The 16230-nt window shown below is 42.9% G+C and overlaps 1 protein-coding gene across 3 annotated transcripts in view; it reads left to right on the top strand.

The window, feature by feature from the left end:
- Positions 1-16230, top strand: part of ENOX1 (ecto-NOX disulfide-thiol exchanger 1) — a 593708-nt gene that overhangs the window by 440246 nt on the left and 137232 nt on the right. For all 3 annotated transcript variants that reach the window (XM_081082747.1, XM_081082748.1, XM_081082749.1), the window contains one exon: positions 7511-7723. In XM_081082747.1, the coding sequence (XP_080938873.1) occupies positions 7511-7723 (213 nt within the window). The remainder of the gene's footprint in view (positions 1-7510; positions 7724-16230) is intronic.

Raw genomic sequence — 16230 nt, 5'->3', positions numbered from 1 at the left:
TCACTGAGGATCTCTCCTAGCAAGAGCATTTAAAATATTTTGTGTACTTTCCCTGCTTTGGAAAGCTTCACATAATCTTTGTGTGATGAAATGGAGAGTTTTTCTGTGCATCAGGTGAAGTTTTGACACAAAACTTGGCAAGCAGTGCCCTTGGGATTTCCCGATGTGTTGTCAGAAATTTGGACCTCTTGGGGTCAACACCCATAACTTCCAGGGGACTGGACTCTGGGTTGCATACGGAGTGGCCCAGCGTCTGCCCGCCATGGGGAGAAAGGGTGGACGTGGTGCTAGCGTTGTGCTGAGATGGCTGCCACTATTTATGATTCTAAGAATGTAAAAATCGATAATACTATTAGCCAAGTGGAAGTTCCATTAGTAAAAACCAGACTTCCTACTGAGGGCACAGGAGCCTGTTTGCGAATCACTTCTTCGAACATTACTCATCTTCATAAAAGGAAGATATGCCATTTCATTTAGGAGCATTTTGCATGACTCCAAAGCAGGAATAATCAGTGTATTTTCATACTGCCCCCCTTGGTTTTCAAATATTTACAGGTACTAATGAATTAGGGAAAGTGTGTGTGTGTGTGTGTGTGTGTGTGTGTGTGTGTGTGTGTTGGGGATAGTGAGGAATACTATGTGTATAGCCTTTTATGCTATTCATGATTTGGAGGATAGTTAAGGTACCACCCCTTTTGATGGTTAATTGAGCAGCCAGAAAATGGAGGCTTGTGTAGGGATGGCCAGTGTGTGGGGAAACAGTGAAATTTTACAAACACGGTAGTAGCAGTTGTAGCCATCTTGGAATTCCCATTCTCCTTGCATCAATGCGTGATATACACTGTGAACTACTGCTTCCAGCTATCACAGAAGCCAGAAATCAATGACAGCTGTAAAGACACACCATTGTGTGTGTACACGTGTCTGTGTGTCCCATGTCTTTGAAAACAAATGTGCTATAGAATGTCTCCCCCCCCTTTTTTTTTCCTCATTTTCAATACATTGTATTCAAACCTGGAATCTCCCCTCCTGTTGCTCCTCTATAGACCCAGCCATAAATAAGGGTACTACAGCCACCAGTGTTTTCATATTCATTGTTCATGCCCTGACTTTTACCCCATGTGCTCTTCTGAAATTTAGGGCCAGATCAGCCTCTGCACACAAAGGAGTAGAAAATAGCTGCTTACCAGTTTGATTCCTTTCCCCCTTTGTTAACTGGACATCAGTTTGATTAAAAGTTCACCGAGTGCCCACCTGCTGAGTCCTGGGCTCTGTGCTGCAGCCTGGGCCCTGCCCCTGTGGAGTCTGCAGTTCTATGGGTGCTAAAGTACAGGATGACAGTGAAATCATGACTGCCTTTCAAATGTTAAATGACCACGTGCCAGTGATTCTATTTAACTCTTTAATTAATGAGGGAATCAGTAAGAAGTTAAAACTGGTTCAAAAAAGAATTTGCTTTCTGAATATTTATATTTCCTACTGGACAAAAAATTATTTGCATTATTATAGAGAAGAATTATTTGCATATTTGCATTGTTATCAGTTTTCCACAATTTATGTCCTATTCCCGACCACATTTTAACTTAGCCTCATCAAAAACAGTTAAGGTTCACACCCATGTAGAATCAGATCACCAGGGGCACTGGAGAGGGGCCTCTGGTCTGTGCCCAGCATCCATTGGAAGGATCCGCAGTCACCTCTAGGCCCATTTCTAAGTCTTTAACTTTTTTCCACATGTTTTCTTCCAGGATAGAGATGACAGAATAGCAGCTATTCTTTAAATGGGGTAGGGAGTTTGGGGACAAGAATTCTCAAAGTTCCTAAGAATCACATCAGATCTTTCTAATTTTCTCTAATATCCCAGCTGCAACTTTCCAGTTCAGCTTTTCAGGATCTCTGCACTTAGATGGGCTCCCAACCAGTTCCCTGGCTCCACTAAACAATTTCTTCCAGTGCTTCTCAAACTTTAATGTGCATATGAATTACCTGGAAGAAAGAAAATGCAGGTTCTGAATCAAAAGGCCCAAGAGGGAGTCTGCATTTGCAAACAAGCTCCCAAAGGAGGCTCATGCTTGTGGTTTTTGAATAGCAAAGATTTATTCACTTGCGATTTTGTAACACCTACATTGTGCAGCATGCTCAGTAAACATGGGAGAGAGGGAAAGGGAGGCAGGTTGACAATCGGAAGTGACCAGGAATGAAATGAGATGGGTATGGATTCAGGAAGTGACATTGAAGTATGATAGATAGTCATATTATTTTGTCCTCACAAAATTAGAAATGGTTATTGCCTTCTCAGAATTAAAAATGCTTTAAAAAAGATTTTTGAGCCATTTGATAAGCTGGTTAATGCATGGCTGTAGAGGCTGTGCTTCTGTGTGATTATCTGACATCGCCCTTAACTTTTATTGCCAATGGTAATGACCTCAGGGGCCTGAAGGATAAAAGAATCAGCCAGCTTTAAGCGCCGTTTATCTCTGATAAGCAGTGTGGCAATACTCTTTATCATGAAATTAAAATGTTTATTGGCAACTGATGTTTCCCAACTTTGAATTTGGAGCTTTCTAGTGCTTATCACTGCAAATCTATTAGAAATGGAGGATAATGAAATAAACAGGGTGGAGCAACAGTAGGTTTATAGTTGTGAGTATATGAAACACAGAGTTTATTCTTGCATTATCAATTATTATACAAACAGCTGTAAACCTACTGTTGCCCCTCCCTGTAGATAGATTTCCAAGGGAAAAACTCAGAGTAACCAGCAGACGGCATATTTTTCCTTGAAGTTTGATTCTGATATTAGCCTCTCACAACTGGAAACAGATCCATAAACCAAGAACTGTTGTACAAAATGACTGATACTTTAATAGCAGGATATGTAGAGAACTGTGGAAATACAAAGGAGCACCTAATTCATCCTCGGGTTACAGAAAAGCTTCTTTTATGAAAGGTACTTAGGCTGAATCTGGAGCAAAGACTAACAGCCAGGTGGACCAGAGTGGGAGGGCCTAGGACCAGTGCAGAGCATGTGCAAAAGCAGGGAGGCATGCCAGGCGTCGAACAAAGAGGAGTGTGACAAAGAGGTGGTGGGATGGACTGAAGGGTAAAATGCAAATTAAGGAATAAAACTTATGAGGTAAACCCAGGTGTGACATTGTAAGGACCCTGGTTACAAAACGTTGGTCAGTTTTTAAGGAGAAAATTCTCCATAGTCACTTCATAATACTGTACCAATATTCCGAATTCTTACTGTGGAAAAAGCACATCTGCACCCACGTTCAGAGGTGTGCCTGAACATGCTCATAGGAAGTACTTGGAATTCTTATAAGTGTGTCTGATGTGATTTTTATGAACACGGTTAATTTCTTTTCACAGGAATAGTTTTAATAATCCTGCAATCTAAATCCTGTTTAGTTTATATTGTTTTCTGCTTCTCAGTGATCTTTGCAGTGAGTGCAAAATTGAATTTAGATATTGAAAATAGATAGATATCGAAAACAGTTAAAAATTGAAAATGACCACTCCCCATACTCCTCGGTAGCCATTCAGAGAGTTACTGGCCTAGTTTTGATTAATACAAAATCACTTCTTACATGGAAGCAGATGTTGACTAGAGTTACCAATAGTGCTTTACCTAATGTTTTTTACATTGTCTTGGAATGTCAGTATATCAATCATACATTGGCCTGCCAGTTTCAGAAAGTTCAGAAATAAGGATGAAAATTGGGAGTTTTCAAACCTATGTATTTCTTTTAAGCTAATGGAGTTCTATCTAGCATTATTTGTTAAAATGTTAGAAAGGCTCTTTCCTACTTACTTTTTAAATTGCATATTTGCACTTGCACAATCCTAAGAATCTTTTCTCTCTTCCTAAAAACTGTCAGCTAACAATAATCTGCTCGTGAGCTTATGCTCTAGGACTAGGAGTGATGAACAATAAAATTTGGTTTTTAGACAATTCAAGCAAACATATATTTTCTTCCTAACAGTAAATTAGGATATCTACGAGCTGAGTGACCACAAGCAAGAGGAAAAACTACCGGTTTGCGAGGGAAGGAAAGAGAGAACAGTGTTGCTCCTTCTAACAACAGGTTGAGGGTTTTTGTTTTTTTCCCTTTGTGTTCTATAGAAATGAAAGCCACAGGCAAGGGGAAAAATGGTACAAGAAGCCCGTGCCCTCTTTTTGTTGTTCTTATTTTTTGAGACCAAAAAAAAAAAAAAAGATTTCTTATGAGCATTAGTTTTATTTCTGCTGTCTTTTTGGTGGTCCATTCTCCTAACATATATTGGCAGGAAGAGAGGTAGAGAGTGTGAGGGAGGCAGAATTTATTCTGGCTGTAACAGTTGCAGCCGGTCTCTCACAAACATAAGGCTAAATTATGGGCCTCTCCATGGCCTGAATGTAATGTTAAGTTGTATGATGGATTTTATCTTGTACGAGCCGCTCAGGTCCACAAAATGAGATAAGAAATCACTGCAGCTGAAGTTCACGGAGGGTTGAACTTAGACAGAAATTCCAGAGTTAACAAAATTGTGTGAGCCAGCTATGATGCCGAACAAGTGTGTCCTGTGCCTGCGGGTGGAGATTTTCAAGAAAATGTGAGTCTTTCACTTGCAGGGAGCCCCGTGGGCGTTCCCCAAGCCAGTTCTCTCCTCTGGCAAAAGTGCCAGGGCAGCGGGGGCAGGTGTGCACAGACACAAAGCTTTGGTCCCCAGCTCAGGCTGCCACTGCGAGCAGGGGAGGCCTGAGTGGCTGGTCAGCAGTGCCTGGGTAATAGCTGCTTCTGTCCTGGAAAAGGCAGAACACACGCCACAAGCACTGCCTAGGGCTGATCCACCCTCACGCAGCTGCATACCTCCTGGCCCAGCCACAGCCACAGCCATAGCAATGAAGCTGTACCTTGTCTGGGAGGGGCCTCTGTGAAAATACGATACAGTATTTCTACAGGACTCTGCAAAATTCACAAAGCACTCCACAAATGCAGGTTTTGTATGATGGGTAAAATTATAACAATGGTTAACTCCAAAACACCTATGAATAAGATAAGGTAATAAAATAAAATCTATCTATATAATAGAGGAATATGCAAATTAGCTGGGATGCCATAACATCATGACCAAACAGCAGGGACCTGAGGCTGCATAGCGCCTGGCCGGGGCAAGGGACCTCAGGCCTCGCCCCCCGCCCCAGCGCTGGGCCGGAGGGCCCCAGGCTGTGCCCCCTGCCCAGCGGGGTTTGACGGGGGACCTCAGGCCATGGCCCTCGCCCTGGTGCCAGGCTGGGGGACCTGAGACTGCACCCCCTGCCCAGCACTGGGCTGGGGGACTTGAGGCTGTACCCTCCACCCAGAGGAGCTTGACAGGGGCGGGGCCAGCCAGGTCTGGGTATCACCCAATGGGCATGGGGCCGGCTGGGTCTGGGTCTCCTGTGTTTTCAAAGCATGTGCGGGTGGTGGGTGGGTTTTGACTCTAAGTCCCATGGTGCACCCCAGACTCTGACAGGAGGGAGATTTTCATATACATTTTACTAATTTTCTTTCATCTCTGATACTTCTATTATAAAGAAGGGCAAATAGCAATATTAAAATATTTCCTCTAATTAATTCCCTTTTAATGTGCACAAATTTCGTGCACCAGGCCACTAGTAGTAAAATAAAATTCCCTTACCAAATACGAATCACCCTCTATCCATTCATCTGGAGTGTGTATATGTTTACTAAAGGCCAGGTGCACAAATTTGTGCATGGGTGGGGTCCTCAGGGTGGCCTGTGGGCCCTGTGTCTGGCGCCCATCCTTGATCAGCCCTCCAAGCTGTGGGATGCCCTTGCCGGCTCAGGATCTTGATCCGTCCTGCTGACATTTGTGCTGGTTGTCGGGAGCCACCTGGCAGGTGCTTTTATACCATTTCTTTCTTATGGAGCATCTAGGGAGGGGAAGGGGCCAAAGTGCCTGAGGCCTACTTCCAGGAGGCCAGCGGTGCTGTTAGGATCGTGCCAATGGCACCGGTCCGTCAGTAACTGGCCTGTTCTCTGGAGATTGGACCTACAGGTCTACTGAGGGAGTGAGTGGCTACCGCCAGGCTGGTGGACCTCCAGAACGGGTTGGTCAGCTGAGCGGTGCTCCCGCTGTGGGAGCACACTGACCACCAGGATGCAGCTCCTACTTTGAGCGTCTGCCCCCTGGTGGTCAGTGCACATCATAGCGACCAGTCAACTGGTCAAGCAGGCTTTTATAAATATAGATGTTTGTATGTATATATATGTGTATATGTATGTGTAAACACTATAACTAATATGTAAACTCTGTATAGTAATATATATTACATGCATCTATGCACACACACACACAAGCACACACACAATACATAAGGATGTCTCTGATGTTCCTCCAGGGAAGGGACATAGTGGGCACTCAGTATTTGTCAAATGAGTAAGAATATGACTCTTCTAATTTTGCTCCTTATTTTTAGAATTCAGACTCTACCCAGTTTATCTGAAAAATGTAGAATATTTTTCTTAAATCACATTTTCCAGGGGTAGAAAAATACCAACAAAAGACTCCGTCCTTTAAGTTTACCTGGAAAATGCGAATGAGCTTTCAGCAGTAGGATTGATTAATGTTGTAGTAACTGACATATAACTTCCAGTTCCAATTAACTTAATCACCTTCACACATGCTTTTTCTCCACCTCCAAGCCATACAACACAGGTCTGTTCCAGTAAACAATTCCAAACAGGCAAATCCATTTGTTTTCTTTGAAATAAACTTTATTACATATTTACCCACGCCTATCCCCCTCCTCAACCACATACGTGCCTTAAACCAGGTTCAAATAGGTTTTCAGTAGCCTCCCAAGCAAACACTGACTACCCTAGGTCCTCTTTTGTTGAAAACAAGGAAATATTCTATTTTTCAGCCTACTCAAGTATGTTATACTATACCTAAAATAAAATTAATTTTGAACTGTAGTAGAACAAGAATTGACTTGTTCCTACTACCACCTCAGGAACAATATATTATATTACAACCAGTTTTATAGTGCTTTAATCTGTCTTCCTCAGTTTGACACTAACTCAGCTGATTCTATAAGTCAAAAAACTGGTATCACGGTATAATTATTTCTGATCAAAGAATAAAGAAATGGAGTCCATATAGGTTACTATCAGTTTTTGAGCCAGACTTCAGAAAGAGAAATCAGGGTTTGAAGGAAGAATGAAATTGTATGTAATTACAAGGAATGCCCATAACAGGTCTACCACTGAGCTCAGCAAGTTGGTAGACAGGAGGGTGAAAATGTCCCTTTGTTTCTTGTATATCTATGATGCCAGGGAGTTAGATGGGAACAGAAAGCTAAGAGATGATAGAATGATTAGTCTCAGGAAAACTAATGTGTCAAATTCTGAAAATGAATCCATTAGGATGGGTCAAGCTCTGTCTTTTGAGGGGAACCAATGTGAACTGTATTTTCTTGCCTTGGCATGATTTGTACTTGGTGGTTTTCTGTTTCCAGATGATAGCAAGTTTTCAGAGGCTATCACAGTGTTACTTTCCTGGATTGAACGAGGGGAAGTGAATCGGCGTTCTGCAAACCAGTTCTATTCCATGGTGCAGTCGGCCAACAGCCACGTCCGCCGGCTAATGAATGAAAAGGCCACCCATGAGCAAGAGATGGAGGAAGCCAAGGAGAATTTTAAAAATGCCTTAACCGGAATTCTCACTCAATGTAAGTAAGATTTTGGGGGCCATGTGTCATGTTGTGATTTTGCCTTTTCTTTTGTATTCATTTTATTTTTTCATTTGGGGGTAAGTAGTTCAATAATTTCCCATCTTACTCCATATCGAATGGCAAGCCTCATAACCTATTTCATGTTTTGTGGCAACTTGGAGGAACACGGACCTGCCCTGAGAGCTTTCTTCTCAAGGTGAGCAACGTTTCTATAGCCTTTCCTCAGAACACCCAGCCCGGCCATCAGGTAGACCTACCACAGTCCATACCACACCTGTGGGCTGTCCACCCCCCACATGTCCTCCTAGTGCTGACAGTAGGAGGAGACCCTGAACACATTGCCCTTGGGCTCTGTTTAGGAAGAAGGTACCATCAGAAAACGCCTCCTCAGGACCCTTTATTTGAGGTGAGCTTTTGACTGTCAACTCGGGCAACTCAGGAGCAGAGATTTTTCTGCAGTATTATTTTTTTGTCCTTTCTTCATTTGGAAAGCAAATTGCCTTAACTACTTAATGCTGGTGATTTTTCATGTCTGTGTCCTAAATTGATGAAGGGGTGTAAATGGGGCTTTCTCATAGGACAATAGTCAGGGTAATTGCCCAAGGCTCTATTAAAAAAAGGGCGTATATTTTTATGGGCACTCTATCTGTGTCTGTAGTTAACGTCACAGCGGCATAATGCATCACAGCTGCCGATGTTCCCTTGCTGGGTAAAAGCCACTGAATGGCACGGTAACAATGCCGTGCTCCGTTCCACACCAGGTGCAGGATCTCACACTGGAGGGTGACTGTGATTTACATATTCATTCTGGGAATGTGTTATTGTCAGTGATATAAGGTGCCAAAATGGCTAGCACCTCTTTCATCAGTGTAAACCCAAGAGATAATATATCTGTTAGAATGGGGAGAGAAAGGGCCAAGAAAAACCAGGATCTTATGTGTACAAGTGTTTTATATAACTTTGTTGTCAAAAGACCATTTTTGTGGCAGTGTAAAATATTATCTAAGAAACTCCCAAACATAAACTCTGATAAGTGGCCAAATATCCAATGTGAGACCATCCTGGGACACTGTCTTATTACATTTTCTGTCTCCTACAAGCCACTATCAGACAAGCTTCCCCACATTCCCCAGTCGTGAGGAATGGCCCTTTACCCAGCTGTGAATGCCCAGCAATCCTGAAGTTAAGGTCACTAGGGGTAGGATAAAGAACACTAGTATTGATACCACCTTTCAAAGGAGGGAAGCAAAGAATGGATTAATGGGTAGAGGAAGGGAAGGAAGGGTGAATTTGTAATGGAGAAAAGGGAGACAGGGAAAAGCCACACCATTCTAATAATACCATTCCTGTAAAATTAAGGCCAGAAGCCAAATGCCTGAACAATAGATGATCACTGGCATCCATTCTAAATAAATTCTCATTCCTATGCAGTTTACAGTCCTGCTTGGGGGGCAAGACTGAACCCTTAACTCTAACAATGAAGACCAAGGCAGCCACGTATTAGAAAAAGGGATGAATTTAGTTTTCTTTGGCAATACCTTCTGAAAGAAGCACCCATTAAAACAAGGTTTCAGTCGTGGCTGGAAGAATACGACGTGCCTGCCTAACATGATACACAAATAAGCTGGCCTAGGCTTGAAACCACTGAGCGCCAGACACAGAAGTCTAGTGTGTGAAGATCCAGACCTCAGCATTTTATTACTGAGAAAAGTCAAATTGGAAAACAAGGTTGAGATCTGCAGCAATAATGGAGAATGGGCTTCCTGACAGGGCTGAGCATCTGGCCACAGGCCTCTTCCCCCGGAGTCTGCACCTGTAGGTGCAGGTGGAGGACCAAAGGGGAATGAGTGTCTCTCTGGGCCGGCTGCTGCACCCCCTGGCTGAGGAGAACATGAAGGGCTGGAGCAGGGCCAGGAGTCCTGGAGGGAAATCCCACCCCATGGAAACCACAGGAGTGGAGACTACTCTCATAAATACCTCTAAGGTGCCTCAACTGGAAAATATCAAATATTGACTTCTTGATTTTAATCTTCAAACCTGTTCTTCTTCTGGGTTTTCCATCCCATTTTTATAAATTCTCAAGCCAAAATCCTATAACTTTTACACCCATCATCTCCCACCACAAGCCCCGCATCTGGGCCATCAGGAAGTCCCGATGCTTCCCCCTTCAAATAGGCCCACTTTTCCCCATTTTAACTGCCGCCACTGCGTGCAGGCTGCCCGGGCACAATAATAGCCTGGTGTGTCAGTGAGACACTGTGTCAACCTGTGAGGAACGGAAAACCAGACCCAACTGTATCCTACATAAATGGAGTTTTTTCTTGTCACAAAGAGTAAAATCCAGATTTTGGTGTTTGTCGGTACCAGTTCCGTGGTTCAAGGCCGTCAAGCCTGAGTTTCTATGATATGATTAGCTTTTCCTAGATGGTTGTCTAAGATGACTGCTACTGCTCCTGCCATCACACACACACACACACACACACACACACACGAATCTCAAAACTTTAGATCCAAGAAAGCAAAACTTGCCCAAAGATCCTCAGCAGACTCATTTCTAACTGCAGAATTATTACATGTGGCCTTGACCACCTTCAAAGAAAATGGGAAATGTCCTGCTTTGGCTGGACCCTTTGCACTCCAGAATAAAATTGAGTTCTCACAGTAAGGAGGAAGGGGACAATGGCTAATGGGAGCGCATGTTTCAATTTCTGCCATACATGTAAGGGTGGGCAAAAGTAGGTTTACAATTGTGAGTACATGAAACACAGACTTATTCTTGTATTATATTTTTTCCACAGTAACAACTGTAAACCGACTTTTGCCCACCCCTGTAGTTCCTCCCTTTCCACTTTTATCCCACTTCAGGCTAGTTTTTACACATTACTCTATAAAATAAAAGCCTAATATGCAAATCAACCGAATGGCAGAACAACCAGTGGAAGGATCAGTGGAATGACCGGTTGAACGACCAGTCGCTATGATGTGCACTGACCGCCAGGGGGCAGAACTCAATGCAGGAGCTTCCCCCAGCCCACAGGCCCCAGGCCAGCCAAGGCGGGTGCTAGCAGGGGCCCCCCGAATCACCCTGCTGGTCACCCCACAGATTGGCCCTGATCACCGGCCAGGCCTAGGAACCCTACCCATGTGTGAATTTCATGCACCGGGCCTCTAATCTTATATAATACATATCATATCTTCCTCAGTGAAATCCCTGCATAGCTTCCCATTTCACTTTAATAGTCTCTCTCCCTGGCTTAAAAAGCTCTCCATGCCTGCTCTTCCACGTCAGTCTTCCCTGACTCACTCTGCGTCACCCTTCCTGCTGAGTCCCTCAGAGCTGCCTCCTACCTTGGAGTCTTTGCACATCTGTTCCCTCTGCCTGATGTGCTCTTCCCCCCACTCTTTGCATGCTTCAATCCTTCTCCTCCTTTAGGTCTGATCCACCCTTTTCTAGTAGGTTCACCATCACTGCATCTTATTAGGTCCCTTGGAACATTTATCAAAATGAGTGATGATTTAGTGATATGTCTGCTTTTGATTATTTTAACAAGCATCACAAAGGAAATCCCATCACATGGGTAATGAGGTTTCAACATGCATGTGTAATCAAGCAAATCATGCAAAGAGCTAGCTAACTATGTTTTCATTGGAAATTTCTATACTTTACCAGGCACTGCTAGCAGGCTAGGAGATATGAAGAGAGTTGGAGTGGAAGAGTCAACAACAAAAAAATCATTTTTACATATTCCCAACTGTAACTAACTGTCCAACAACCTTCACATTTCCCATATCCTTACTACTATTTGGGAGATCACACTTAGCCCTGTAATTTGATTCTGGGAAATACTTCAGCAGCCAGCAGTTATCAACAGAGATTACAGACATTCTAGCTGATCTTGACAGCCTCAGTGCTGGCTGAGGGGTACACATCCCAACCATGGAGTGCCTGAGCAGCCCTCCTGTGAGTCCTTAATAGTGAGCCTGAGCTGGAATGAAGCCTGTGAGATGGAACAGGAAGATTGCGTATCTCACTGAGCAACCTCAGGATGTTTCATTCTCTTCTGTGTGCTGTTATAAAGCTGATTGCTCCCCGATGCAAAGGGGAACCAAATCCTAGCATTCATCATAAAAATATTAGCAGTAACCTGGTAAACTCTAGGTAGACGCTCATTTCATTATCCTTTGAATTTTCAAATATATATTTGATTTCGGAGAGGGAGGGAGAGGGAGAGAGAGCTAGAAACATCAATGACGAAAGAGAATCATTGATCAGCTGCTTTCGGGCATGTGTCCTTGACTGGAATTGAACCCAGGACCCATCAGTCTGCAGGCTGATGCTCTATCCACTGAGTCAAACCAGCTAGGGCAATCATCATTTGAATTTTAAATATTTCTTATGTCATATCTGCTGGAGTTATGTTTATTTGTCTCAACCATATTTTTGCTTCCTCCAGCTTGGTTCCATGTGGCAGAGTATCCGTGCCTAGAGTTGAGTTTAAAACAAGAACTGCTTTGTCCACAGTGATTTACATACTGTATTTCCCCAAACAGAACCAGTCATACTCCCATTTATCTGCATTGTATTCCTGGCAAACACCATAGGAATCGCACTTTGTCTTTCTCATTTAGAATTAGGTTAGGGTTTTTAAGCACCAAAGTTCAGGAATGGCATCTCAGCTTTCTCCCTGGTGGTGGAAAAGCTCCCAAGCACTCTCTCCACATAAAGATCCCTAGTGTCAATGCTCTTCTCCATCTGAAAGCCAAGGGTCGGGAAATTGTTCTGAAGCAGTTTGGAGGCAGGTACTAGTATACTGATGAACCAGGTTATGACAGCCAGTGTGGCTGGCCTGGTGTCCTGAAGGGACAGCTCATGTAGCAACTCCCAGGAAACGTCAGGTACATTGCAACGCTCCAGGCACAGTAAACAGGTGGGTCCCTATATAGATTTTTGCTTGAAATAGCCAATTAGTTGAGCATGAAAAGAGAATTTCACTGTTAGCCCATTAAGCTGAATTAGATGCCCCATTCTCCTTTCCTTGCTTGTCATATTTGTCCTTGCTTTCCTATTTGAGCAAGTGACATTTGCTCAAAGAGGAAAAAACTAAGAGCCATTAATAATAACATAAATTTAAAAATGTGATTTGCTTCATCAAAGCTCAGCAGTTACCTTCTAGCTGTGTTGGTGTTATGTTCCACCAACATTTGTTTAAGTTCTAACCTTTTTTCATATCTCTGGCCTTCACCACAGGATCAGCCATTAAATATAATCAAACAGGCATTGTTTCCACCTGAGCTTTGGATTAGCACATCAAGGGGCAGCGACTGAACCCAACCAAGAGATTGGGGGAAGATAGCGTCCATTCACTTCTGTTTGGGATCATTTTTTACTTCTGACCATGGATGTGCAGTTACCAAAGGTGTTAGATGAGGACATCATCTGTCCTGGAGTGGGGGTGTCTCTTCCTTTCTGGGCCAGCTGGGTAGCTCTCATTTGCTAGATATATAAGAAAGAGAAAAAAATTCCAGCTCATATGAATCATCTTATTCATATGCTATCGTATCCTTATATCGTCCTTGTCTCATGTTTATGTCATTTCTTAAACTGTCCATCAGCAGAAACTTCCCCACGTCTCCCAACTGAGAGATTTTTGGGTTTCGATCTTCTTTGCTTTAAAAAAATGTATGTTTCTGACCCAAATTTCATAATGAGATTATTACATACCCTTTGTTACTCGTGGAATAAAACAGATCTCCAGTGGAAAGAGTCCCCCTGTTTTTGTGGGTCTCGTTTCTTAAGCAGAATTAAACCCATGGTAATACAAAGTACAACGTTGCAAATGAGTTTTAAAATTTCACAAAGACTAGAGATTATTAAAATATTCTTAAAACAACACCTAATTCAAATATGGCTTTTAATAAAATTGTTTCTCTTTATTCTACAAAATAATGTATGCTTCCTAGGAACTCCTCGTAGGCCTGCCCACTTTCAGTTTTTCAGTTATGAGCAAAGCTCATCATTTCAAAGCTCAGGGAGAAGTTGTTTATAAAGTTCAGGAAGCATGTACCACGGCATTCAATTATTAATATGCATGTCAAGATGATCAATTGTGCATGCCTTGTTACAACACACACATCTAATGAAAGCTTGAACACTCCGTGATATTCCCACTTTGGTACTTTGCCAACATGCTTCCTGGAGAGAGAGGAAAGAGAAGGAAGCAAAGTGCAAAAAAAAGGCAAATGGGAAAGCAGATGGCAGTGGAAAGGGGTTTATTAATATTAATTTAAAAATACATGCCATAAACATAATGAACAGAATGAGAAGTAGAAATTGTAGAATGTCAGAGCTGGAGGAGACCTGCGGCACTCATTGGCTCCAACCCCTTATTTTACAGAGCTGGGAACTGAGGCTCAGGGAGCAGACATGATAGGCCTTAGTCATTTGGAAATCTGTGGGCAGATTAGAATCCAAGACTGTCGGCTCCTTTAACAGTTTGCTTTCTACTACCAGGTGTTTTTTCATGAAAAATGAACAGAAGCCTGGGGCAGGGGTGGGGACAGGGATGGACTAGAAGGGTCAATGGGGGAAAAAAGGGAACATATGTAATACTTTCAACAATAAAGATTTTTTTAAAAAATCAAGTTGACATTTATCCAAATTTAAAAAAAAAAGAAAAAGAAAAGAAAAATAAGAGGAGGATATTCTCCCTGTAAATGAATAGTTTCCAGGTGAAGGTGCAGAAGTGTGCTGGCATTACACTACGATCAATGCTGTTATCTGGTTAGAAAACGAAGTATTTGCCTAAATTAGAATATGTAGCCCTGACTGCTTTGGCTCAGTGGATAGAGCGTTGGCCTGCAGATTCAAGGGTCCCAGGTTTGATTCTGGTCAAGGATATATACTCTAGAATATGTAGAATATACTTTAGTTGAGAATTTTACAGTAGTGTTATTACAGTACTGTTAATACTATAACTAGAGGCCCAGTGCATGAAATACATGCACAGGAGGGGTGGGGTCCCTCAGCCCGTCCTGCACCCTCTCTCAATCCGGGATCCCTCTTGCAATATAGGACCACTGGCTCCTAACTGCTTTCCTGCCTGTCTGTCTGATCACCCCTAAACACTCACCTACCTGCCTGATCACCTCTAACCACTCTGCCTGATTGCCCCTAACTGCTTGCCTGCCTGCCTGATCGCCCCTAACCACATCTGCCTTGGCCCCACTGCCGCAGTTTTATCTGGAAGGATGTCTGGAATGACATCCGGAAGATTGTTCAGTTGTCTGGTCTAATTAGCATATTATACTTTTATTATTATAGATCTTAACCTGGAGATTGGGAAGGTTAGAACTATCATACAAATTTGTTTCATACATTTATCAGAGGAATTGGCATCAACTTCATCTTAGATCTTGAAAATAGCGAATAGTGGAGAGACTTGATTAGGCATGAAGAGATCCCAGTTCTAATCTCAGCTCCATCATCAATTAGCCAGGTGACTTTAGAAAAGTCTTTTAAACTTCTTAGGTCTCCGTTTCCTCATCTCTGTAGTGAAAAGGTTTGACTAAACAGTCCCCTAAGTTTCATCACCACTCTGAAAATTCTACAGCCCTCATCCTATCAACGACTTCAACCCTTTAATATCTCTGAATATCTAAACACAAATATGGGCTAGGACCTAGCCATGATGGCAGATGCTCCGAACTGATCCCAGACCAGAAGCTCAGATATTGCTCCACGCACATGATCTATTTCTGCCTTGCAATGGAGGTTACGTCTGCTGACGGACTGTGAACTTTAAGCCCCATTTTAATGCTGACAGCATGTGGGACATCCCCCAGTGCTGCACACTGGCCAGAAGTCTTGTCAGAGGCCACATCAAGCACCAACCATCCCCTCCGTCACATCCTCGTCTCTTTGCTTGACTAAAGTCATAAAAGCCTCAGGCGTTTGAATGAATGATGGAATTCATCCACAAATATTTATTGGGTTCCTATTAGGTGTCAGGTAGTGCACCAAGCATGGCAGTGAAATGTGAGGGCTTTCTGATCTCCGTGTGCACCGTGACCCCCCTTCCTGGCAGGTTGCTGTCCTGCACCACATTTCTTCTGCCTAAATAGTTCTTTCTGGAATTGCTTACTTCTTAGGAACATCTCAGCTGAACATTTTATTCCTGCCAGGGGAAATTTGGCTCCTCTGTCCCCACTGTGGAAAAAGAACTTTATGAATTGTTAAAATGCTTTCCCATGTCTGTGGTCATCATGACTATCATCCATTCATCCATGGGAAAGAAAAGCCCTTAACTGTGCTAGCAGCTCGGCAGGTTTTCTATTTCTCCTCAAAAATCATACTGATAGCAATGTCTAAGTGCAGGAAGCATAATATTTATTAAAAATACCTTTTCGCTCACAGGGAATAGATGTCCAGAGAAAATAGTTTCTTTGAAAACTTCCAAATCAAGGACGAGCACAGCATTTCCTGTTGCACAGGGCACCGAATCGGA

Source organism: Myotis nattereri (genome assembly GCF_964212035.1).
Source record: "Myotis nattereri genome assembly, chromosome: 2".
NCBI classification, from domain to species: domain Eukaryota; kingdom Metazoa; phylum Chordata; class Mammalia; order Chiroptera; family Vespertilionidae; genus Myotis; species Myotis nattereri.
Note: the sequence above shows the minus strand (reverse complement) of the source record. Positions and strands in the feature narration are given on the sequence as shown.